Here is a 26,756-nt window from a genome sequence, read left to right on the forward strand (position 1 = left end):
GTTATTTACAATGATTTTAGAAGACACAAACATAAACAATAGATTGTGAATATCCTTTTCTTGTAGTGAGCAGGATGGCCTATCCATTATGTTAATTTGAATTTTATATTGTATTCATTGCAGATGGTAGACAAAAGAAAATCTTCTAAGAGTCCTAAGTCCAAAAAACCTCAGAAACGTCCAGCTCACATAACTCCTACTTCTGAACAATCTCAAGTTCCCCTTCCTTCTACAACATCTCATGTCCCAGGTCCTTCTACAACATACTTCAATGACACCTAATGTCTTACCTACTTCAAGAACACCTCTTGTCCCACCTACTTCAAAGACACCTCATGGCGCACCTACAGCTAGGACAAGTCTTGCTGCAACTACAACAAGAACAAGCCATGTTGCAGCTACATCTAGGATAACTCATGTCTCACCTACACCTAAGACAAATCATGTCTCACCTACACCTAGGCCTATCCATTCCACCCGATGATAGATGGGCAAGAAAGAACTTTGAAATGAGAGGTGCAACTGTTATGAAAAATAATTTAAACAAGGCTCGCACCATAATGGATAGGCCAGGTTGGATTAATGAGGACATTTGGGCTAGCTTGTGTAATCATTGGGCAAGTCAACCATATAAAAAGAAGAGGATACAAGCCAAAACTAATCAAGCATCTGATTGTGGAGGGTTGGGAGGGTCCCTTCACACTGGCGGCTCTATCACCGCTTCTCAACATAAGGATAATATGGTAGTAACCTTTCTTTTACTTTATTTCAACATGATTATTATACTGAAACACTTCAATAGCTGCATTATTTTTTGCATAGTATTCAAATAAATATTGATTGTCCAGGAGATTGTTTCAAAAAGGACATTATTATTTGTTGCATTATGGACTTTTTTCATGGAGTAGCTGATGTCCATTATTGTTGTGTATGACTGTTATGTTGTGAGGGGTCTGTGTATGATTGTTATGTTGTGTGGAGTTGGTGTATGACTGTTATGTTGTGAGGGGTATGTTGCTGGTTCTAATGTCCTATGCTATTGTATTTGATTGTTTTGGTGTGAGGGGGTCTGTTGTTGGTTTTAATGTCCTTTTTTAATGCAGTAGTTGATGTCCTTTGTTGTTGTGTTTGACAATTATTGTCTTTTTTCACGGAGTAGATGACTTCCTTTTAGAATAGTGCTAATGCTTTTAATGTCTATTATTTTTTTCTTAGACAAAAAGTGCTGGCATCCCACCTTCTAATGTGCAATTCTTTCGACGCACACACCAGCATAAAAAAGATAAGACGTGGGTTGATAAAAGATCTGAACATGTCGATGTAAACTCTCAACTTTAGTTTATGTAGTGCAAATTATGTTGGTTTTATTATGTTTCTAGGTAGTTTGATAGATCAATTATTCTTATCTTTTGGTTAACAGAGAGAATTTACACGCAAGTGGGATGCTTTGACACAAGAAGCATCTTCGCAAGGAATGCCTCCACCAAATCAGCTAGAGGTGTGGTCTGATGTTGCAGGAGTAAAGAAAGGACAAATATACGGTCTAGGAATGGAATCTTCTGTACAAGCAGGACGTCCACATTATCGTGGCTCTGGTTGTTCTTCAACTGAGTGGGTGCAAAGGCACGAGCTTGAAGAAATGAGAAATGAAAGAGACCAACTTCGGGAAGAATTGGCAAAAACAAATAAGGTCGTTGAACACCAATTTCAATTGATAAAACAAATGATGGAAACCATGAACTTCCAACCCACCCACCATTCTATAGACCAAGCCAATGAGGACGACCAAGCTAATGAAAATGAGGTTGATGATGATGAGGTTGATGATGACGAGGTTGATGACGAGTTAGAGTTGGAAGCACAAAATGTTCCTGAATAGATAATTTGATGTGTTCCGTTAATTCCCAAATCTTTTTGGATTAGTATTTTGGTAAGCCCACTTGCAACTTTCTTTTCGTTAGTATTATGTATTTTGTTAAGACTATCAAGTGCAAAGGCTTTTGTGAATAGACAAATCTCCTCTGATCATTAGTATTATATTTTGACTAGTTTGTGTATGTAGCATTGAATGGTTAATGTTATATCTTTCATCATGTTACATTGAATCATTTTGATCTTTTGTATGAAATTTGATAAAATTACAATATTAAAAAAAAAAATTGTAATTCTTTCAGTCACAAAACAGTGACCAGTATTGTATTTAATAAAAAAAATTTAAATAAATCAAGATAGAGACCGAAATAGCGACCATGAATAATAATAATACAATAAAATAATTTCAGTCACAAATTCGGTGGCTAATTAAGTGTCAAATCCAGTCACAAAATAAGTCACTAAATTAGCTGATTTCAGCCAAGAAAAGAGTGTCTAAATTGGTGTCTAGATTCCGTCTCTGGATCAGTCTCCAAGAACGTCTCTATATCAGTCTCTAATTCCACTCAAAATTCAGTAGCTAAATCAGTCTCTATGGGTAGTCACAAAAGCAGTCGCAAAATATCAGACGCTAGACCGGTCACAAAGAATCAGCGACCAGCGTTTTAGCCACTCTTATTTTTGGTCGCTATTTCCGTCACTAAGTAAATCAGTGACCGAATTTGCTGATGTAGCGACTGAATATTCGGTCTCTAAAAGGCTGATTTCTTGTAGTGTGAATAAATTCGAATAAAGGTTACGTTACATTACATAAACGACATGTATGTCAACTATATATGTTCATAAATATGTCCTATCATTACATTACATTACATTCGGGAATGCACCTTCCAACTACAACAATTGTCTTGCCTTTAAATTGGGCAAATTCAAACTTGCTAAGCAGCAGGACTCCAACATTCGTCCAGAAGTCCTTTTGTTCGATTCAAAAGATTAAACTCTTGTTGGTCTTGGTTTAAGATGATAGTATCCAAGTGACAACGGAATGAGGTCCAGACCTTGACACCTCAATACCATCATTTAAACGAACCCAACAAGAATTTAACCTTTTGAATGGAACAAAAGAATTTTCGGGCGAATGCTGGAGTCCTGCTGATTAACAAGTTTGAATTGCCCCATCCAGAGTAAGACAATTGTTGTATTTGGAATGTTCATTCCAACTACAACAATTGTCTTACCTTTAAATGGGGTAAATTCAAACTTGCCAAACAGCAGGACTCAAACACTCGTCCGAAATTCCCATAGTTCCATTCAAAAGATTAAATTCTTGTTAGGTTTGGTTTAAATGACGGTATTCAAGTGTCAAAAGAATGAGGTTCATTCCTTGTCACTTTAATACCTTCATTTAAACCAGCCTAACAAGAATTTATTCTTTTGAAAGGGACAATGGGAATGTCGGTCGAATGTTGGAGTTCCGCCGTTTGGCAAGTTTGAATTACCCCATTTAATGGAAGACAATTGTTGTAGTTGGAAGGTGTATTCCCTACCTAATCACGATCTTCTGGCGGAATCAGACTCTTGATGATATCTTCAGTTGATCTCAGCAACGTTACCCGCATGCTCGTCACGTTTTCATCATTCTTTAACCCCACCCAAGTGAATGATACTCTCCCCTTGTCGATCGTTGGACGTTTATACCGAACGTTTTGCACCCTCCTTGTGTCTCCGGGGTTGACTCCTTGGTTGAATTCATCCAGTTCATCCTTGAGACCTCTTAACGTTACACCAAGGCACCGAACCTTCAACCTATGAGGTTCTCCGCCGTTGAATTGTGCATGATCGTCGATCCACCCAGCCATTGCTTCAAATCTACACAATAAGAAATTAAAAACAATCAATGAAAAACTCATTCAAATATTTCATCAAACACTTGAAGTGTAAATTTGACATAAACCGTAAAATTCATAACTACAACATTAACATGCAATCATCTAACCACAATTAAGCAACATAAGTCATTTACATGTAACATTGTCTCATTTCTTGCAAGCAAAATCAAAATTTAAACAAACCCTAAATCTAAAAAAATTCTCTATAAGTCAAAACCTACAACATAAACATGCAAACATCTAAACATTTAAGGAACACAGGTCATTTTCATGTAAACATTGTATGATTTCTTGCCAAAAAAACAAAAATTTAAACAAACCCTAAATCTAAAAAATTTCTAATTTAAGAGAAAAAATCTAACATATAAACATAAAAGGTTAATGGTGTTTGATTATGAAAACTTACTTGTTATTGGAGTGTTGTTTGATTTGAACTTGAAGGAATTTTGGTTTTGGGTGATTTGAGAGAGGTTTTTGAGATTTTTTGAGATTTTAGATGAGAAATGAGGAAATGAGGTGTTCTGCCTTGTTTAAGACAGCACGTAGTGTGAGTTAACTAACGTTGCGCTAGTTAACTCACGCAGCGTTAGTTAAGTAACGCAGTGTTTAACACTTGCGTTAGTTAACTAACGCAAGGGCAATTTTGGCATGGTTGCAGGGCGCAAGCAAAATGTGATGGGGGAAGAGCAGAATTCTTGCTTTTTTATTGCTTTTTTAACATCATAAACTTCCTAAAAACACAAGTAAAATACTAAAATACCCCCAACGGTAGTTAACTACCGCTGGCTTATAACTAGAAAACTTCCCACACTACCGCTGGATTTTTTAGTCATTTACTTGTGTTTCCAAGACATATTGGATGTCAGAAAAGCAACAGTCAAAATCTTTAAGACACATAAATGGTATTTGTCTTTTTCTAAATCCAAATCAAGTCATATGATCTTTCTTCTTTTGGTGAGACAGATAGCACAATATTAATTTCTTGATCTTAATGATGCAAAGCCTTTAATAAAAAATTTCATACTTGTCCTTTTGCGAGAATGTCATTTTGATGGAAATTTTGTTGTGAGTCAAGAACATTCTTGAGAGCTTTCTTAATGAAACATTTCTCCAAAATTTATTAGTAGATAACAAGATAAAATAATTTAAATATGTTTGTAATCCTTATAACATTAAAATTTTGTATCAACAATTTTATCTTATGTCATTTTTCCTTATAGTCTTGATGATTGTATTTAGCAAGACATTATGCCTCCTTTGGAAATCAATCAACCTTCAAACAATTATCTTCTTTCAAAAACTCTCATTTTAACACCGTTTGTGCATAATTTCTCACTTGTATTTTATACTACTTCAAATCATTAGAATTCAAACTCTTGAGTCTTGGATCTTGTCGGTTTATCTTAGAATTCATTTTCCCTTCTCACTTAGAATGAGGAACCGTAACATAAGGACAAAGAAGTTTTAAGAATAGGAAAACCTAGTCAAACGAGGCAATGTACTCAAAAATTGGATCCTCTCATGCGTTTTTTGTTTAGATATCTCTTTTTCTTAATCCAACAATTCATTGACCCACAAAGAGGGAAAAAAAATACAGAAGAGAAAGAGAAAAAAAAGTTAATGAATAGCTGAGATAAGAGAAAAAAATCATTCAATGTTATTTTTTTGACAAAGAATCATTCAATATAGGGTCTTGCTAACCAGTGCCCTAAGGGCAATGGTTAAGGATTCCATAAAAAGAAACTATATCTTGGAAATACAAGTCTTTACCTTTTTCTTATCAATAATTACACCACTTTCGATGCAAATTTACTTATTTTAGTACTTTAACCAATGCCCCAAGAGCAATGGTTAGCATTCTCCTTCGATATATTATCTATTACTACAGTCAACCACATTCTCAAATGCTTTTAACCGAACCCCACACACAAACAACGTTTTTATCTCAACAATCTAATACACACACATATATATCCATTATTTTCTTCTCAAATACCCAATTATGTCTATATTTCCCAAATTGTTGTGATACGCCAGGAAGATTCTGATAAGTAGTTAGCCATAGTTTATTAGTTAATTATGCAGTTATAGTTAGTTGGATTCTAATATGTAATAAGCTATATAGATTTTATTTTTAATCATAATCATACTCACAAGTGGTATAAAATATCATCTTAAAAAAAGTGGTATAAAATAGACTTGGCCATTCCAACTTTAGTTTATTTTACTCAAGTCTTTAGCCTCCCACCGTATTTTCACTAAGCAGCCCAAATGACATAATCAAACCTTAATTATTCACAAATTCATCAATTCAATCCTTTAATTTGTAACATAATTCTCACATTCCAACTGTTTGCCACGTCTTCCTCCTTTCACTATAAAACCCCAAATTCATCCATCATATCTTCATATAGTTTTCTCAACATCCATTGCTATTTCCATTGTGCATTCAATTATTTTTTCCTCTCTCCTTTCCAGCAAAAATCCCAATTCCTTGATCATTCTCATTGCTATTCACAATGGACTCAAAAAAGCAACTTTTCATCCTCCTATGCCTTTCCCTACTACTTGTACTTCTCTCAGGTATATATACGTATGAATTTAATTTAAATTTTGAGGGAAATATGTTAATGAATTTATGATCATGAAATTTTAATACAATTTATAGTAAATGTGTTTTTGTAACCATACTAATAATGTGAAATATTCATTGATTTTGTCGATGACTTAATTAATATATATATATATATATATATATATATATATATATATATATATATAACTTTTTATATGACTTTTCTTAAGTGATTGGTGATTAATAAAAATCTTAAACTAATTGTACATCTTGTCAATCATTGTTATCATTGTTATAGGACAAATGGGGATGCAAGTTGAGGCCACTCGCCATCTCAATCATCCTTCAAAAAAATTGTTTGTTTTCGGAGACTCGTATGTTGATACTGGCAACACCATAAAACCTATATCTGATTCATGGAGAGCCCCATATGGCATAACCTTTCCCCGAAAACCGGCCGGAAGATTCTCCGACGGCAGAGTTTTAACTGACTTCCTTGGTAAGTTCCTAGTTAATTAATTTACCCTTCTTTCTAACACCATCATTATCAATTGAAACACTACAAAGTGCAATGCTTTTTAAGTAACGTGTTTTATTTTTTTTTAACGTAAGTAATTGGAATTAACGATGCTTCCTCTTATTTGTTCTGCAGCCAAGTATTTGGAATTGAGATCACCAATCATTCACAAATTATGGTATAATAACATAGTGCCCGAACAGGATTTGAAGTATGGGATGAACTTTGCATATGGTGGTACAGGTGTATTTGATACATTTTCTTCAGGACCAAATATGACAACTCAAATCGATTCCTTCTATGATTACCAATTCTATTGCTTATGTTTCTGTTGCTGGAAATGACTACTATGATTACATGGCCACAGATGGCTCTCTTTTGGTAATTTTAATCATCATACTTTCTATATTTCTATGATGTAAAGTATGAAACTCAAAACAGAATTTTAAATTTAAAAACATAAATTATATATTCTTTATAATGATGATGATGATAATAATTTAATTATAAAAAATTTAAAATAAATATTGTGTAACACTAGCTCAATATCTCAAAAATATAAAGATAAAAGACTCATATAAAAGACTCATATAAATTTTTTGAGGGTGGCGGCATAGGATGGAGGTGTCTCGGGGTGTCAACCTAGTTGGGATGTCGATGATACCGCTTGATGCTTGTCCACTCTCCTTGCTTATAAAAAAAAATGCTATAGACATCTCAAAAAAATAAAAATAAAGATAAAAAACTTAAATAGTAAACAACTATGCTATAGACATCTCCAAAAAAAAAAATGCTACAGAGATAAGATTAAATACAAGTTAGGAAGAAATGTATTTTTAGAAAAAAAATGAAAATAAACTTTTGAAATTGTACATCCAAGAATGGAAAGAGAAAAATAGAAAGTAAATTAACCCTTAAGTCGAAAGAATGTAAGTTTATGGAGATCATTTGGAAACTTACTGAAAAACTACAAGCCATAATTAAGAAGGGTTTCTAAAAAGAATAAAATTGCACTAATTTTTTCATCTATTACTTTACATATTATAAATGAATTTTAACAATTTAATTTCATTGAATAAACGCAGGGTTTCCCATCTTTCATTGAATCAGTGATTAAACAAATAACCACCAATTTGATTCATCTTCAAAGCTTAGGATTTAAGAGAATTGTTGTGGGTGATTTACAACCTCTTGGTTGTCTTCCTCAAGCCACTGCTGAAACCTCATTTCAAAGTTGCAATAGTACATTTAATGACCTTGTAGCTCTCCACAACAACTTATTGAACCAATCTGTTACGAAGTTGAACCAAGAAACAAAGGAACACACCACATTCACAATCCTAGGCATTTTCGATAGTTTCAGGTCGGTGTTGAATCACCCTTCTAGCCATAACATTAAGGAACGTTTGAAGCCATGCTGCGTCGGTGTAAGCGATGAGTATTCTTGTGGAAGTGTAGATTCTGAACATACTTCTAATAAATATTTGGTTTGTGAAAATATTGAATCAACTTTCTTTTGGGATCAGTTACACCCAACACAAGCAGGTTGGAATGCTGTGTATAATGAGTTGGAGAAGAAAGGCCTTCATCAAATTTTATACTAGAGCTATGTATGTTTGTGTATCACATATTTGCATTGTTTTGTTTCTTGTTTAATAAGGCACCTCATCTTTTCATTAATTTGTAAATTTATCGTTAAATTTGGCTTGTTTGTAAGTTGTAACTATTGCATGTGATTTCATTTTAAAGGGTGCAATGTGAATATTGATTATTATTTTTTGTTGTTGATATTAATTTTGCTCAATACTAAATAATTACTCGAAGCAGAATTGTTTATAATGATGATTATCAAGCGAAAAAGGAAGACTAATAACCAAATTGGTCCATGAAATTATATATGTAGGTCATACGAATCAAGAACTTTTTAAATAGACAAACATGTCTCTCAATTTGCACCGGATTATAATTTTCTTTTCGGTTAATTATTTCGTTGAATTTGAAGAGTATGAGCTGGACACTGTAATGCATATGTGACATTTCAACAGGAGAAATGATATTTGAACATCTATTTAGTGATAACTTTTGCAACAACTTTCTCTCTCATACTCACATTATTTTTTACTTTATCTCTCTATTACTATGGTTTCCGTGTCAATACCACTTTTTTCTTTGTAAAATATGGTTGTCAAATAAGTTGTCACCAAATTGGTTGTTGAAATAACACTCATCTTTCAACATACACACCACATCATTGACATTTCATAGTGACAATTTAGCTGAAAATATTTGTGGTTCTTATCATTGCCACGTAAACACCACTTTAACTTTCACCATCTTTTTATTTTGGTAGTAACACTAAGGGTCTGTTTGGATCATCAAAGAAAGTGAAAGGAAAGAAAGAGTGAGGAAAGATTATATGAGGAAAGAAAAAGAATAGAAAGTGAGAGGATTGTTTTGGTTGTTTGGTATAAAAGAAAGTGGAATGGAAAGTGAAAGGAAAGAGTGATGTGTATATTTGTAAAAAGACAATTACATCCTTAAAAAGTTTTGACTACATATATTATTTTAAATTAAATATTATATTTACACATTTAAATATATTTTAATTTATATATAACAATTCTCTAAAAAAAACAATTTAAGTATTTTTTTACTGTAGGAGAATAAATTTGTTGAGTATATGTCAAAATCATAATTTTATATCATATGTACTATGCACCAGCACAACACGCTAAGGCCTAAAAAATGGCAAATGGCACAATGCAAATAATAAGGTACATCAAGGCTATTTTGGACATTTTCCAATAAAGTTGGTGCCTTCCTCTTGTTTCCGTTCTTGCTCCTGCAGAAAGTTTTTGAGGGTGGGTCCCACCTCAAAACTTTCTTTCCCTATCCTTTCCTTGTCCTGCCAAACGGTGGAAAACTACTGTATCCACTCACTTTCTTTCCCTATCCTTTCTTTCCCTTGTCTTTCCATGGATCCAAACATACCCTAAGGCTTCGTTTGGATGAGAGAAGAAAGTTTAAGGAAAGATAGTAAGAGGAAAGAATGATAAAGGAATGAAAGTGAGTAGAAAGTGAGTGGAAAGGGAGATGATTATTTGAGTTGTTTGGTATAAATGAAAGTGATAAGAAAGTGGAAGGAAAGAAAGATATATAATTATTAGTTTACATAAATACCCCTTGTATTAATATGGACATATATATATATATATATATATATATATATATATATATATATATATATATATATATATATATATATTGTCATACCCCAATTTTTGACCTAAGGATCCTACATTCATACACCGACAAGTGTCACCTAACCCTGATCAAACCCTCTTGCCCAAACGTCCTCTAGGCCCAATTCAGCTTTTTTTAACTTCTGCACCCCCCTGAATACTGCCTGCACCCCCTTCCCTGCATTTTATTCATTTTAATTTCTCTTGCATTGCATATTTAATTCACATCATATTTCATTAGTTTCTTTTACTAGGTTTATCATGTTATTTTGCATCCTCTTTTTATTTTGGCATTTTATTTTACAAGCAAGAATTTAGATTGTATTGTAGGCTTTGATGTAATTCATTCATGCATTTTTAGTTATTTATTTAGAATGTAAAATAGGCTTCAATGTAATTTATTTATTTTTATCGCAGACCGTAGAATGTATTAATAGGGTTTTTTGTAATAGTTTAGGTGCATGTGTGCGTGTGTGGGTGTATGCTTTACTTCTTATGCTTTGTAGTTTAGGTCAATGGTCTTTGTGGTGATCCAACGTCACCACATAGTGCCCACGCTTTTATTTTCTTGTTCCGTTAGTTATAACTTTACTTCATGCAAACAAACCACAAAAATCGCAAAAAATATTTTCATAAACAAACATTGATCCTAAATCAAGTGACGTCTTTTTTTTTCTTTCCTTAAGTCAAATATCAATCAATTTAATTCTACTTCGAGTCTATTTTCATTTAATTCAAAAAATACAAACCAATTTCATTTTGCCACTTGGCTTTTATTTCAAAACCTTTTTTTCAAAAAACATTAAAAAACACTCAACCAATCAAACGTCAATTTTTACCCCGAACTACGAGGTTTTGATCCCTCACGGGTACGTAGGCAGAGGACACTCGTCCTTCCAAATCAATAAAATGTAGATAAACTAGGTCTCCTTTCTTTTATCATTTCAAATTCCATTTTTAAAAGCAAGCAAGTTATAGCACGTTAATTAAATAAAATCAAAAGGTTCCCGTAGAGTACTACGGACATAAAGGGTGCTAACACCTTCCCTTTATGTAACTAACCCCCGAACCCTAAATCTTTTCAAAATGGGTGTTTGAACTTTTTCCCCTTTTTATTAAAAAATTAAATGTTCGGTCGTGAAATCAAAAAGTGAGTCAAAAGCTAATCGAATAGCCTTGATCTCCGAAAAATGACGCGACAGAAATGGCGACTTCACTGGGGACCCCCCTAAGAGGGTTGAGCCTAACTTGGTCTTATTTAATTTTTGTGCTATAACTTGCTTAAAAAAAATCAAAAAATAAAAGATGGAAATTCGTGTATATATTTGTTCTTCCTTCTTCTTTCTCCTTTCTTAAATGTGAGTGGTGAGGTAAGTCCTACACCCGGACTTGAGGGAAACATAAGATAGGATGGTGGTATAATCAAAGTCCCATACCGAGAGTAAGTTTCGAGATATGGCACATGTGATAACCCCACTCAACGGAGGTCTCTTGGAAGTAATTTATGTCGACATGAGTAGTCGTGATTGGCATTGCTATTTTCAAGTGACTGTTAATGTTGAGGACCTTTAGTTACCTTTAACCCATCTTGGCCTTTTAGGACGTAGTGCGGTGGCTAATCAAGAGTAGTCTTGAGTTGGTTGATACGCGATACTACACTCAGACGAGACTTTCTTACGAACATTGTTGGACCGGAAGTAGTTCCGCAACCCGATAATGTTCGGAAGTGGTTGACAACTCTGGGAACTTGGTAGAACCCTTGTTACAAGTGCAAATAAAACCATAGTCCTTACCAAATGGCGTTGTTACCCTTGACTCCATCATTATGGACCTAACCTCACCATGCTTTCACCGTTTGTGTTGCATAATCATGCATACATGCATACATTCATTAACTTTTTCTCATCAAAACATCGAAAGACTTAGATAAGTTCTTGTAAACATCAAAGGTGTAGACCTTATAAAGAGGAACAACAAGGAATACAATTTCAAAAGTCTTAAATTATACCTTAGCTTTTGTTAGGGGACATTGTTCTTGACTTTGCTTTTGCTCTTAACGAAACTGTTTGTAATATTCCAAATCATCAAATGAAGCAGTGTTCCTTATGATGTTTACAATTACTTTGATGAGTCCTTCGATAAAATAAAAAATGTGTCTATTTTTGCATAACATCATGCATCATCGTGCATTTCATAGTCTTAATTCCGAGTCTCACAAATTTTTTCTTTTCCATAAAAAGGTCAACCAATCTCAAAAGTGTCATGGCATCCTCGTTCGAAACCAACTCACATGTACAACACTCGAGCAATCATAAAGAGAAGATGGATTTTCTCGAGCAAGAAAATCAATTGCTCCGGGAGGAAATGGCAGCCATGCAGGCTAAGATGGACGAAATAACTGAATTGATGAAGACGCTGGCAGCTGCGCAGAGTCAACCACCACCTCCTCCTCCTCCAATCAGGACTCTAGCCGAAGTTGTTTCTACTGGCCCTGAATGGACGTTTTATGCCAATACTTCGAAGTACTCTACACCGCAACGTTCTGTGCCTTGGTTCCCGCCTCTTACTGCTGGCGAAATACTTCGTCCCATTGCTTGTGAAGCTCAGATGCCTACTTTTCAACGTGCAACTCATGTTCCTCAGCAAGTTACGACATTTCCTCTAGCTGCCGTGACCTACTCGCCACCTGCTGTTCATACTATCCCACAAGAAGAGGAACCCATCTTCAATTCTGGGGGTGTGGGGGCCTATGACAGGGTGGATGACCTACAAGAGAAGTATGATAAGATGCAGAGGGAAATGAGAGCTCTCTATGGGAAGAAAGTGTTTGGGAAAACTGCTTATGATCTTTGTCTGGTGCCGAATGTCCAGATACCCCACAAGTTTAAGGTCCCAGATTTCAAGAAGTATAAAGGGAATTCATGTCCTGAGGAACATCTAACAATGTATGTGAGAAGAATGTCTGCATATGCCAAGGACGACAAAGTCCTTATCTATTTCTTTCAAGAAAGTTTGGCTAGTCCTGCCTCAAAGTGGTACATGAATCTAGACAAAACAAAGATCCGAACTTTCCGTGATCTGTGTGATGCTTTTGTAGAACAATACAGTTACAATGTGGATATGGCCCCAGACCGAAGCGATCTTCAGGCTATGACTCAGGGAGACAAAGAAACATTCAAGGAATATGCTCAGCGGTGGAGAAATGTCGCCGCCCAAGTCAGCCCACGTGTGGAAGGGAAGGAGATGACCAAACTTTTCTTAAAGACTCTCAATCAGTTCTATTACGTGAATATGGTCGGAAGTACGCCCAAGGACTTTGCTGAGATGGTTACTATAGGTGTACAGTTGGAAGAAGGAGTCCGAGAAGGACGATTGGTCAAAGAAAGTGTTCCCGCTAGTAGTTCGAAAAATAAAGAGCAGGAGGTTAGTATGGTGAAAGAACACCCTCAGGCACAATATCCTCAGCAGCTACAGCAGCCTCGACAACAGGCCTCAAGGGCACAATTTTCCCCGATTCCCATGAAATATGAGGTTTTGCTTCCACAGTTGCTCGAAAAGAATCTAGTCCAGACCAAGCGCCTCCTCCGGTGCCAGCAAGATTGCCAGCATGGTATAGACCTGACCTTTTCTGTAACTTCCATCAAGGGGCACCTGGCCATGATATTGAACATTGTAATGCACTGAAGAAAGAAGTCCAGAATTTGATCCGGACCAATCGCCTGACTTTCTAAGTCTTGACTCCAAATGTGCAAGCCAATCTACTACTAGATCATGGTGTCTAATGTTGCAACACAAAGAGGGATTAGCTGCAATTGAGTCGATGTTGATGTTTTCTTCCGCTACTCGATTTGTTTAAATGATATGTTTATTGTTTACTGCTTTTCAAAAAAAAATCCTTTCGTCCCGCCCGAGATGAAAGTGAACTTGTGTAGGGCTTTTTGCTTTAAGCATTTTCATCATTAATAAAAAGGTCGTTTTGATCCCGACTTTGTTTTTTATTTTGTGCTTTGTTCTGGAAAAATGGTAATACAAAAAACCAAAAAAAATTAATCATTCTCAAATATCTGCAAAATCATAACTTACACTTGTCAAAATCAATAATCAAATCATGCATTAATAAACCCGTTGAACACGTTAACCATGTACTCTCTTCCAACTTTGAGTTCCCTGTGTCCGAAGCTGAAGAAGGAAAATGAAGAGATTCCCGACGAGATCTCTCACATATTGGGGCATCTTAGCCATTGAAGCTGCAAACAAAATATCAAGGAGATTGTCCAGAAGATGACATTCAATTACAAAGACTGGCTCGGCGTGCTACCATTCGCTTTGCTCAAATATCGTACTTCAGTACACATTTCAACAGGAGCAGCCCCCCCTCCTTCCCCAATATGCAACATGGAGGTCGTGCTTTCCGTGAAGGTCGAAGTCCCGTCAATAGGAGTTCTGCTAAAGTCCAAGCTTGATCGAATTAAAACACATGACGACGTTGTGCAAACATATCAAAAGAGGTTTGAAACAAGCTTCTAACAAAAAGGTTCGTCCCCATGAATTTCAAGAAGGAGACTCCATGCCTAAAAAGGTAATACTTTTCAATCAGACTCCAGGGGCAAGTGGATGCTTAACTATGAAGGCCCATGTACAATGACTTTCGCAACTACGGATGGTGACAAACTCACGCGATCTATGAACGCTGATGCAGTCAAGAAATACTCTGTCAAAAAATAAAAGCTCGGTAAGTTGCAAATCTTAAAAAGCGGCTTAGGCAAAAATGAGCGGTCTAGGCAATATTAGAGACAAAAAAATGATGATTATCCTGATAGATTGAAAACCTGAAAAGGGCAATCTATGCAAAAGTTAAGGATCATGACAAAGTAACTGCATCAGTCAGGCACAATCCACTTGGGGCATCTTGACTATCAAAAGACCTCCGATTCGAAGCATCTGCAAACCAAAGACTCGGAACTGGGGCATTCAAAGTTGTCAGGGAGTATAACAGTTATATGTGTTCAATGTACCTTCCCATATATTTACCATTTTCCAAATTTTTCAAAGATCTGTGGAGCCATGCCATTGGTAGGCCACCACTCAATTCATCAAATTCGAGCCTGTGCCCATTTATTTTGAACTCTCATTTATTCTATTTGCAAAATTTCTTCTATTTTTGATGGCAATACTTGAAGCAAAAATTTTCAGAATACAAAAACTTTTTTTTACATCTTTTGAAAAGTATGAACAACAAACGCACTCTCTTTGAACTTGTGAGTAGTCAAAGCGTACATCAGCATCCGCCTCGAGAACGGTTACATTCCGGAAGAGAAACATGTCTAAACACAATGGAGGGGACCTCTGCTTCAAGCAAGATGCTTTCACAGTCAAAAAATATATATACAAAAAATGATACAAAAAATCAATGCTCGCTAAGTCGAAAAACCTGAAAAGGCGGCTTAGGCAATAGAGAGCGTCCCGGTGGACTGAAAACCCGAAAGGGCGGTCCAGGCAAAAATTAGGGGCACAAAAAAGGAATATACTCCCGGTGGACTGAAAACCCGAAAGGGCGGTCCAGGCAAAAGTTAGGGATTTTCAAAGAAAAATACAAAAATGACTGTCGAAGCATGACAAGGGAAAAGCATTCGGCGCTGATTTACAAATGGCGACTTCTTCCAGGCTGTTGGTTAAACAATAGGCTTTCTCCCCAAAATTCATCGGTTGCTATTCATCAATTGCAACCTTGTGCCGGGTTTTACACCGTCAATGACTTGATTTGTTCACAATAACATCATCTCCAAGGAAGTTTGCCGAGTGTTTGTACTGCGATGCCAGTCCAACTCCCATCTTACCTGTCTTGTCTTGTTTCATCAAGTCATCTGTCATATACAGTCGTACAAGTTACATCCATACATTCATACATCCATTTATACAATCGCACATTCATACAGTAATACTTTCACACATTCATACACTCATGCCTACACAACATATACACAACATCAATTCATACATGATTGCATTAGTCACCAAAATCTTGTGTCGATCGTGTCTCTTCAGTTCGGTCTTTACTTATCATTGCGTCAAGCAGCAAGTTTCTACACATGAACATCTGACATTTACCTTCTTATCATCAGAAGTGTCATCCCCAGTGTGTCTGGTCCAGAGATGTCACTCATTATAAGCCCGGTGGATTCCGGCGAACTCTTACAAAGCCCAGTGGATTATGGCAAACTTTTATCAAAAGCCGAGTGGATTCTTGCAAAAGCCGAGTGGATTCTCGCAAAACTCTTATGAAGCCCAGTAGATTCTGGCCAACTTTATTCAAAAGCCGAGTGGATTCTCGCATATGTTTATCAAGCCGAGTGGATTCTCGCAAAAGCCGAGTGGATTCTCGCAAAAGCCCAGTGGATTCTGGAAAACTTTTATCAAAAGCCGAGTGGATTCTCGCAAAAGCCGAGTGGATTCTCGCAAAAGCCCAGTGGATTCTGGCAAACTTTTATCAAAAGCCGAGTGGATTCTCGCAAAAGCCGAGTGGATTCTCGCAAAATCCCAGTGGATTCTGGCAAACTTTAATCAAAAGCCGAGTGGATTCTCGCAAAAGCCGAGTGGATTCTCGCAAAAGCCCAGTGGATTATGGCAAACTTTTATCAAAAGCCGAGTGGATTCTCGCAAAAGTCGAGTAGATTCTCGCAAATGTTTATTTTGTTTCAAGCTGCCAGTCCCAAACAACGGACCGCTTGAGTTTATCTTGTTTCAAGCTGCCAGTCCTAAACAACGGACCGCTTGAGTCTACTTTTTGCCTTGTTTCAAGCTGTCAGTCCCAAACAACGGACCGCTCGAGTTTACCTTTTTCAATTGTTTCAAGCTACCAGTCCTAAATAACGGACCGCTTGAGTTTACTTTTCATCATGTTCCAAACGGTCAGTTCCCGGCCAATGAACAATTTGAAATCACATTTTATTTCCTCCGGTGTCATCCCCAGCGTCAGCTGTTCCAGTGATGTCATTAATCAATTTCAATTTCAAATGTGTCGTCCCCAGTTTATCCTTCAAGAGATGTCGCTAAAAAAAGTTTTGTCTTCATTAAACTATCGTCCCAAGCCAATACGGTAGTAGACAATCTTTCCCCAGTGAAACTACATTCCCTCTAGAGGAGTCGGATCCCATTCTTCAACGAATTTGGGTATCCCGTCATTGTTTCTCGTCTCAGTCAAGTCAACTTTGTCGTCCTGCATTCATACAAGCATTTCACGGGCATACATAGCATCTTAGGTCCAAAATTGGTGTACTTTGTATTTAAGTCTCTTCGCTCCGATCAAATTAAAGATTCCATCTTCAAATCTCCGGACGAAGAAACCTAAATAGGGGCATCTGTCATACCCCAATTTTTGACCTAAGGATCCTACATTCATACACCGACAAGTGTCACCTAACCCTGATCAAACCCTCTTGCCCAAACGTCCTCTAGGCCCAATTCAGCTTTTTTTAACTTCTGCACCCCCCTGAATACTGCCTGCACCCCCTTCCCTGCATTTTATTCATTTTAATTTCTCTTGCATTGCATATTTAATTCACATCATATTTCATTAGTTTCTTTTACTAGGTTTATCATGTTATTTTGCATCCTCTTTTTATTTTGGCATTTTATTTTACAAGCAAGAATTTAGATTGTATTGTAGGCTTTGATGTAATTCATTCATGCATTTTTAGTTATTTATTTAGAATGTAAAATAGGCTTCAATGTAATTTATTTATTTTTATCGCAGACCGTAGAATGTATTAATAGGGTTTTTTGTAATAGTTTAGGTGCATGTGTGCGTGTGTGGGTGTATGCTTTACTTCTTATGCTTTGTAGTTTAGGTCAATGGTCTTTGTGGTGATCCAACGTCACCACATAGTGCCCACGCTTTTATTTTCTTGTTCCGTTAGTTATAACTTTACTTCATGCAAACAAACCACAAAAATCGCAAAAAATATTTTCATAAACAAACATTGATCCTAAATCAAGTGACGTCTTTTTTTTTTCTTTCCTTAAGTCAAATATCAATCAATTTAATTCTACTTCGAGTCTATTTTCATTTAATTCAAAAAATACAAACCAATTTCATTTTGCCACTTGGCTTTTATTTCAAAACCTTTTTTTCAAAAAACATTAAAAAACACTCAACCAATCAAACGTCAATTTTTACCCCGAACTACGAGGTTTTGATCCCTCACGGGTACGTAGGCAGAGAACACTCGTCCTTCCAAATCAATAAAATGTAGATAAACTAGGTCTCCTTTCTTTTATCATTTCAAATTCCATTTTTAAAAGCAAGCAAGTTATAGCACGTTAATTAAATAAAATCAAAAGGTTCCCGTAGAGTACTACGGACATAAAGGGTGCTAACACCTTCCCTTTATGTAACTAACCCCCGAACCCTAAATCTTTTCAAAATGGGTGTTTGAACTTTTTCCCCTTTTTATTAAAAAATTAAATGTTCGGTCGTGAAATCAAAAAGTGAGTCAAAAGCTAATCGAATAGCCTTGATCTCCGAAAAATGACGCGACATATATATATATATATATATATATATATATATATATATATATATAGTGGTAAAACCTGATGTTGTATATCCATAAAAATTTACCAGATTTTTTTTTTCGAACAATAGTCGCACAAAAAAGGAAACATTATATTAAAAAAATTGAACATAATTGAAGGAAGAAAAAAAAGACTGTGCAGCGTTTTAGAAAAACAATGCTTCATAAGTGAGGTTGTTTTTGTCATTTTATCATGTTAGTTGCCCAAAGCAAGCTTTCTTCATGCTTTCTTCGCAATTTGAGAAGGAAAGATTTTAGGTGTGGGACCTACCAAATTAAAGCTTTCCATCCTCTCTAGTGTGCATGCCAAACGGTGGAAGCACATTTATCAACAAACTTTCTTTCCTTGCAGCTATCCATCCTACCCCTTTCTCTTCAAACAAAAGATACCTAAAACTTTGTTTTTCTTCGACAAGCCACACTAATTATCCATATAAGCATATTACATGACCATTGCCTTCAATTATACTTAACAAACCTCACTTGATTTCCTTAAAAAAAAAAAAATAACTCACTTCATTTGATATTAGATTATCCTAATTAACTAACTACAGTCTCCGATCACTATTATAAGCTAAAATCTACATTTTAAATTCATTCAATTAATGTTGTATATGATCTTTATTATAGATCATATACATCATTTAATAAATAAATTTAAAATGTTATCTTTTACTTATAACAGTGATTATTTTTAAATTTGCATCTATCTACTAACAATATATAAAAACAAAGTACTACCAAAGTTACTTAACTACCCATACCTAATTTTCTTCCAAATTTTTTCCTTTACAACTTTAAGGTTATTTTTGTCAAATCCACTATCAAAACTCACTTTACTAAAACTCACTTTCTCACCTATCTTTATTTAATAATAAAATTTTCTCTCTCATCCCACTTTCTCACATTTCTTTATTTAATAATAAACTTTTCTCTTTCATCTTTCTTTATTTATAATAATAAACTTTTCTCTTTCATCTATATTTATTTAATAATAAACTTTTCTCTCACCTTTATTTTAATAAACTTTTCTCTCTCAATCTCACTCTCCTCTCTTATCTTTTTCTTACCATCTTTCTTCATTTTTCATTTTCTCTCTTCATTTTCAACTCCATTTTTTCTACTAATTTTCAATTCAGTTTTACTAACAAGTTTTTTTTAGAGGAACCTAACAAGTGTTGTTGTTATAACAGAATATGATTTTGTATTTTACGATAACACTATTATAAAATACGTATGTCTGTCAACTCTAATGATTCGGTACCAACTCATATTGATAGTAAAAGAATTGGAGCGGAATTTTTTGAGGTTAATTTGTCTCCGATTTTGCAACCGGTAACGAGAGATACTACATGCAATCAGGTTGAGCTTCGTAAAAATGATCAATTGGGGCAGGAAAATGGTCGTTCAGATAGTATTCAAAAAGGTCCTTGGAGCATTGATTGGCTATCGTCACAAAAACCGATATCTGAAGGTGGTGTTGTCTTCACATCTTGTGGTAATGAGGAAACAAATAAAAATGACAGAGTGGAGGAAAAAACCAAATCTTCTTCACGTTTATCTAAGTCTCGGCCTAAAGAGTTGAAAGGAGGGCGTGTGTTGCATTCGGTTGGCCTTATGAAGAAAATTGCTCGTATGCCGGCAAGTGATAGAAAACAAATTCTCCACATATTAAAGAAGCAAAAGATTACGCGAAAAGGAAAGGTAATGTGCAATACTTCCAAGAACGTGTCAGGATCTAATTCAAATTCTTCGAAGGGCTCACATTCTTCTATTAACAATGACTGGGAGAATTGGGTAGTGTTACAAGGTAAGGAGGTGGTGGCTAAAGCGGATGTACGAGATTTGGTGCAGACTGTGGGTGTGAAATACCAATGTGTGACTAATAATAGTTTTAATTTGTTAACTAAAGAGGGTAGAAAGGAGTGGAGGGCAGCACGTGTTGGTGGTGAGGGTAGGGATGTTGAGGGGTGTCTTGAGAGTGAGGAGGGCGGACGGTGAGGGAGTAGGGGTGGGGTGTTATTGGCGGGGGGGGTGGTAGTGATGAAGGTGTTATCTTATAATGTGAGGGGGTTAGGTGGTGGTGAGAAGAGGGTGGAGGTTAGGAAGTTGGTGAGGGAGAAACATCTGACGGTGTTGTGTATTCATGAATCAAAAATGTCTATGGTAACTGATAGGTTGGTGGAATCGATGTGGGGAGCTGCCGTATTCGGGTATTCTTTTCAACAGTCGGTAGGGGCCTCAGGTGGGTTGATTACTATTTGGGACACTTCACAGGTCGATGTTTGGTTAACTATGAATTTTGATCATGCTTTGGTTATTCATGGAAAGGTTATTAGTACTTCAGAAGAATTTATTATTGTTAATGTGTATGCCCCGTGTGACTTGGCTGCTAAAAAAGATTTATGGGAAAGGTTGCGTATTTTGGTGGTGAATAATGTGAATCTATGTTTATGTGTTTGTGGTGATTTTAACTCGGTTCGTTGTGTTGACGAGAGGAAAGGAAGGGCCGAGGTCTTTAGGCATGGTGATGCGGATGTCTTCAATGCTTTTATTCATGATAGTTTTCTTATTGATTTACCAATTTGTGGTAGACTGTTTACTTGGTACAAAGGGGATGGTGTGTCTATGAGTCGCTTGGACAGATTTTTGTTGTCTAACAAGTGGTGTGAACGTTGGCCTAATTGTATCCAGGTGGCTTATCAACGAGGGTTGTCAGATCACGTTCCCTTGATGTTACATGTCGATGATGCTAATTGGGGGCCTCGGCCTCTACGAATGCTCAAATGTTGGTCTGACTTTCCTGGTTATGAAGATTTTGTTCGTGAAAAATGGGCCTCCTTTGATTGTAATGGCTGGGGGCGGCTTTGTGTTGAGAAAGAAACTTTATTGGATTAAAAATTGTTTAAAGGAGTGGCACACCAAGCATTGTCAGAATTTAGAAGGTAGGATGTCCGAGGTAAAACATAAATTATCGCTTTTAGATTCAAAGCAGAGGTGTCAGAGTTGGTAGAAGATGAAGTGCATGAGTTACATGATTTGTCAGTGAATCTTCACTCCTTAGCTCGTACTCAGAATAGTGTCAGCTGGCAGCAGTCTCGTTTGAATTGGTTAAAAGAAGGGGATGCTAACTCAAAATTCTTTCATGGAGTTTTGTCAAGTAAACGACGTCAGAATGCTATTTTCCAAGTGTCTGTTGATGGTGTTTGTCGAGGGGGTCAGCGCTATTAGGAATGCTGTTTTTAACCATTTTTCTTCACATTTCAAAGTTGTTGAGCAAGTTCGGCCTAGTGTGGAAGATCTTCCATTTCGCAAATTAAATGGTGTTCAAGCAGGGATTCTAATTAAATCCTTTACTATGGAGGAAGTGAAACAGGCAGTGTGGGATTGTGATGGGTACAAGAGTCCGGGTCCGGATGGCATTAATTTTGGTTTTATCAAACAGTTTTGGGATATGCTTCAACATGATTTCTTGAGATTTGTGATGGAATTTCATCGAAATGGGGAACTCTCAAAGGGCATTAACTCAACTTTTGTGGCATTAATTCCTAAGGTTAACAGCCCTCAACGCCTCAATGATTTTCGGCCTATTTCGTTAGTAGGGTGCTTGTACAAGGTAATTGCTAAGGTTCTTGCAAACCGTCTTCGTTCAGTTATAGGAAGTGTGGTGTCAGAATCCCAATCGGCTTTTATTCAGGGGAAGCAAATTCTTGATGGTATTTTGATAGCTAATGAGGCGGTTGATGAAGCTAAACGGTTGAATAAAGAGTTGTTGTTATTCAAGGTGGATTTTGAAAAGGCATATGATTCAGTTGATTTAAAATATTTGGATATGGTGATGAAGACAATGAACTTTCCAAGTCTGTGGCGGAAGTGGATAGCTGAATGTGTCGGGACAGCAACAGCGTCAATTTTAGTTAATGGAAGTCCAACGGACGAGTTTCCTATTGAGAGGGGTCTTCGGCAAGGGGGTCCTCTCTCACCTTTCCTTTTTCTGTTGGCTGCCGAAGGCTTCAACGTGTTGATGCAAGCTGCGGTTGATGCGAATTTGTTTACCGGTTATAGAGTGGGCAACGCTGGTGACGTGTGTCTGACTCATCTTCAATTTGCGGATGACACACTAATTATTGGTGAAAAAAGCTGGATGAATGTTAGAACAATGAGATCAATTTTGCTTTTGTTTGAAGAGGTATCAGGATTGAAAGTCAATTTCCATAAGAGTATGTTGACAGGTATCAATGTTTCGAATTCTTGGTTATCGGAAGCTGCGTTGGCTATGCATTGTCGAAGGGGAACTATCCCGTTTATCTACTTGGGGCTGCCTATTGGTGGTGACCCTAGGAAACTTTGTTTTTGGAAACCTGTTGTTGATCGAATAGTCTCGCGTCTGTCGTCGTGGAACAATAAATTCCTTTCCTTCGGAGGTCGTCTGGTTCTTCTGAAATCCGTCCTGTCTTCCATCCCGGTTTACTTTCTTTCCTTTTTCAAAGCCCCCACAGGTATAATTTCTTCTATTGAATCTATTTTTAAAAAAAAAAATTGGGGTGGGGGTGAGGATTCTAGGAAAATTGCTTGGATAAATTGGGAGTCGATTTGTACTCCAAAGGAGGATGGAGGGCTGGGGGTTAGAAGGATAGGTGCTTTTAATTTGGCGTTGTTGGGAAAGTGGTGTTGGAGGATGTTAAATGAGAAGGAGGGGCTGTGGTATAGAGTTCTTAAAGCCCGTTATGGTGAGAATGGGGGCGGATTTTAGAGGGAGGGCGCCATTGCTCGGCGTGGTGGAAGTCGGTGTGTAGGGTGCGAGAGGGGTTGGGCGAGGGTGTTGGGAGGTGGTTTGATAATAATGTTCGTAGGGTGGTGGGTGATGGTAGGGATACCTTATTTTGGCATGATATTTGGTTAGGAGATGTTCCTTTAAGGGTTAAATTTCCCCGTCTATTTGATTTGGCGGTGTCGAAGGATTGTTCTGTGGAGGAGATGTCGAGAGGAGGTTGGGGGGTTGGTGGTAGGGGGTGGGAGTGGCGTCGTAGGCTGATGGCATGGGAGGAGGATAGTGTGAGGGAGTGCTCGGTGTTACTTCATAACATTGTTTTGCAGGAACATGTTTCTGATACTTGGAAGTGGTTACTCAATCCCACTATTGGTTACACGGTGCGAGAGGCTTATCAGTTTCTTAATAACAATGGTTCCCCGGTGGACAGGTCGATAGTTGACGATGTTTGGCACAAATTTATTCCTTCCAAAGTGTCCTTGTTTGTATGGCGCCTTCTCCGAAACAGGTTGCCTACCAGAGACAATTTGGTGCGGCGTCGTGCTATACAGTTATCAGAGTCGGCTTGTGTTTCCGGTTGTGGTGCACCTGAAACCGCAACTCATTTGTTTTTTGGGTGCAACACTTTTAGTTTGGTTTGGTATTATGTTTTACATTGGTTGGGTCTTGCAGCGGTGCTCCCAGGCGACAGTCGACAACATTTATTACAATTTACTAATATGGCTGGCCTGCCTAGGGTCACTTATTTGTTCTTGAAAATAATTTGGTTTGCATCAGTGTGGGTTATCTGGAAGGAAAGAAACAACCACGTGTTCAATACTAAGGCAGCTGATCATCATTCAATGGTTGAATTAGTTAAGCTCAATTCCTTTCTTTGGTTGAAGGCTTCACAACCATCTTTTAATTATAATTATCATGATTGGTGGAAAAATCCACTCCCTTGTATGGGTGCTACTTTGTAATTGTCTGTTATTTTTTGTGGTGTTTTCTTTGAAAGCGACACCATTTTGTAGACTGTGAGTTGGTTGGGTACCTTTTGCATAACTTGTGCACGGTGCCGTAACCTTGTTTATAATATATACCATTTTAGTTTGTTCAAAAAAAAAATATTTTTCACACTCAAACATATTAGTAAATAACATCTATGATTATTTTTATTTATTAGCTTTTTTCATATCGTCAATACTAAAACATGAACAATATTATAATATACTATGATTAATCATAGTTTAATTTTTTCTGTTGTCTTTTTTAAATGTATCCCTAAAATCTATGATTAATCATACTTTCTCACCTATCTTTATTTAATAATAAAATTTTCTCTCTCATCCCACTTTCTCACATTTCTTTATTTAATAATAAATTTTTCTCTTTCATCTTTCTTTATTTATAATAATAAACTTTTCTCTTTCATCTATATTTATTTAATAATAAACTTTTATCTAACCTTTATTTTAATAAACTTTTCTCTCTCAATCTCACTCTCCTCTCTTATCTTTTTCTTACCATCTTTCTTCATTTTTCATTTTCTCTCTTCATTTTCAACTCCATTTTTTCTACTAATTTTCAATTCAGTTTTACTAACAAGTTTTTTTTAGAGGAACCTAACAAGTGTTGTTGTTATAACAGAATATGATTTTGTATTTTACGATAACACTATTATAAAATACGTTAATTATGTTTTTTCACGGGACACATATTAATATTTTTCACACTCAAACATATTAGTAAATAAAATCTATGATTATTTTTATTTATTAGCTTTTTTCATATCGTCAATACTAAAACATGAACAATATTATAATATACTATGATTAATCATACTTCAATTTTTTCTGTTGTTTTTTTTAAAATGTATCCCTAAAAAACCCGTTGGAGTGTACAATTGTAACACGAGACCCATTTTAATAACTACAACGAGTGATCAGTTTTAATTAGTATTTTTTTAATATCACTAATTTAACACCACGATTGCCTAGGTTTTATTAATATATTAATAAAATATATGTGGGTGTATGGACTATATATTAATAAAAATATATGAGTAATGTTTGTTTTATGGGAATATATTAATATATTCTTATTTCTAAAATTTAATGGGAACTATATATTGATAAAATACAAATGAGAATATGAACTATATATTAACAAAAATATATCTCACTATATTTTTTTACGGGAATATGTTAGTATACATTTATTTATGAAATGTATTTTCATTTATTAGCTTTTTTAATATTGTCAATACTAAAACAAGAACAATATTATAATATATTATGATTAATCATACTTCAATTTTTTCCCTTTTTATTGAAAGTGTATCACTAAAAAAATCATTGGAGTGTACAATTGTAACACGGGACCCATTTTAGTAACTACAACGAGTGATCAATTTTAGTTAGTATTTTTTTAATATCTCTATTTAAACACCGCGACTGCCTAAGTTTTATTAATATATTGAAAAAATATATGTGGGTGTATGAACTATTTATTAATAAAAATATATATGTGAGTATATATTTGTTTTACGGGAATATATTAGTATGTTCTTATTTCTGAAATCTAATGGGAACTATATATTGATAAATATATATGAGTGTATGGACTATATATTAATAAAAATATATCTCACTATATGTTTTTATACGGGAATATGTTAGTATATGTTTATTTGTGAAATGTATTTTCATTTTTTTTAATATCGTCAATACTAAAACAGACAAAAAAATTATAATATACTATGATTAATCACACTTCAATTTTTTCCATTGTTTTTTTAAAAAATGTATCAATAAAAAACCCGTTGGAGTGTACAATTGTAACATGGGACCCATTTTAGTAACTATAACGAGTGATCAGTTTTAATTAGTATTTTTTAATCTTTCAAAAAAATTAGTATTTTTTAATATCTCTATTTAAATACCGCGACTGCCTAAGTTTTATTAATATTAATAAAGTATATGTGGGTGTATGGACTATATATTAATAAAAATATATATGAGTATATGTTTGTTTTACGGGAATATATTACTATATTCTTATTTCTGAAATCTAATGAGAACTATATATATTGATAAAATATATATGAGTGTATGGACTATATATTAACAAAAATATATCTCACTGTATTTTTTTACTGGAATATGTTAGCATATGTTTATTTATGAAATATATTTTAAGATAACAATATTATATAATCAATTAATTATGATTTTTCACGGGATGCTTATTAGTATTTTTCACACCAAAACATATTAGTAAATAAAAACTATGATTATTTTTATTTATTAGGTTTTTTAATACCATCAATTCTAAAA

At 35.5% G+C, this 26,756-nt stretch overlaps 3 protein-coding genes and 1 pseudogene across 4 annotated transcripts; all 4 read left to right on the top strand.

Annotated features, from left to right (window-relative positions):
- The first annotated feature begins 560 nt into the window (after nt 1–560).
- On the top strand, nt 561–1,934 carry LOC146955752 (uncharacterized). Its single transcript, XM_085748957.1, has 3 exons — nt 561–743; nt 1,216–1,320; nt 1,421–1,934. Exons 1-3 carry the CDS (start codon nt 561–563, stop codon nt 1,877–1,879), a joined length of 747 nt encoding a protein of 248 aa, XP_085605083.1. The 3' UTR covers nt 1,880–1,934.
- A 4,261-nt stretch (nt 1,935–6,195) lies between these two features.
- On the top strand, nt 6,196–8,641 carry LOC146955753 (GDSL esterase/lipase At5g03610-like; annotated as a pseudogene). Its single transcript, XR_015017746.1, has 4 exons — nt 6,196–6,344; nt 6,635–6,835; nt 6,989–7,234; nt 7,939–8,641. The product of XR_015017746.1 is annotated as a GDSL esterase/lipase At5g03610-like (transcript).
- Nucleotides 8,642–12,417: 3,776 nt separating this feature from the next.
- Nucleotides 12,418–13,779, top strand: LOC146955754 (uncharacterized). Its single transcript, XM_085748958.1, has one exon. It carries the CDS (start codon nt 12,418–12,420, stop codon nt 13,777–13,779), a length of 1,362 nt encoding a protein of 453 aa, XP_085605084.1.
- Nucleotides 13,780–20,825: 7,046 nt separating this feature from the next.
- Nucleotides 20,826–21,566, top strand: LOC146955755 (uncharacterized). Its single transcript, XM_085748959.1, has one exon. The coding sequence runs from the start codon at nt 20,826–20,828 to the stop codon at nt 21,564–21,566; it is 741 nt and encodes a 246-aa protein (XP_085605085.1).
- Nucleotides 21,567–26,756: the final 5,190 nt, after the last annotated feature.

The sequence above is a fragment of the Medicago sativa genome, chromosome 1, assembly GCF_051527215.1.
Source record: "Medicago sativa cultivar Bolivia chromosome 1, Bolivia_mono, whole genome shotgun sequence".
Taxonomy (NCBI): domain Eukaryota; kingdom Viridiplantae; phylum Streptophyta; class Magnoliopsida; order Fabales; family Fabaceae; genus Medicago; species Medicago sativa.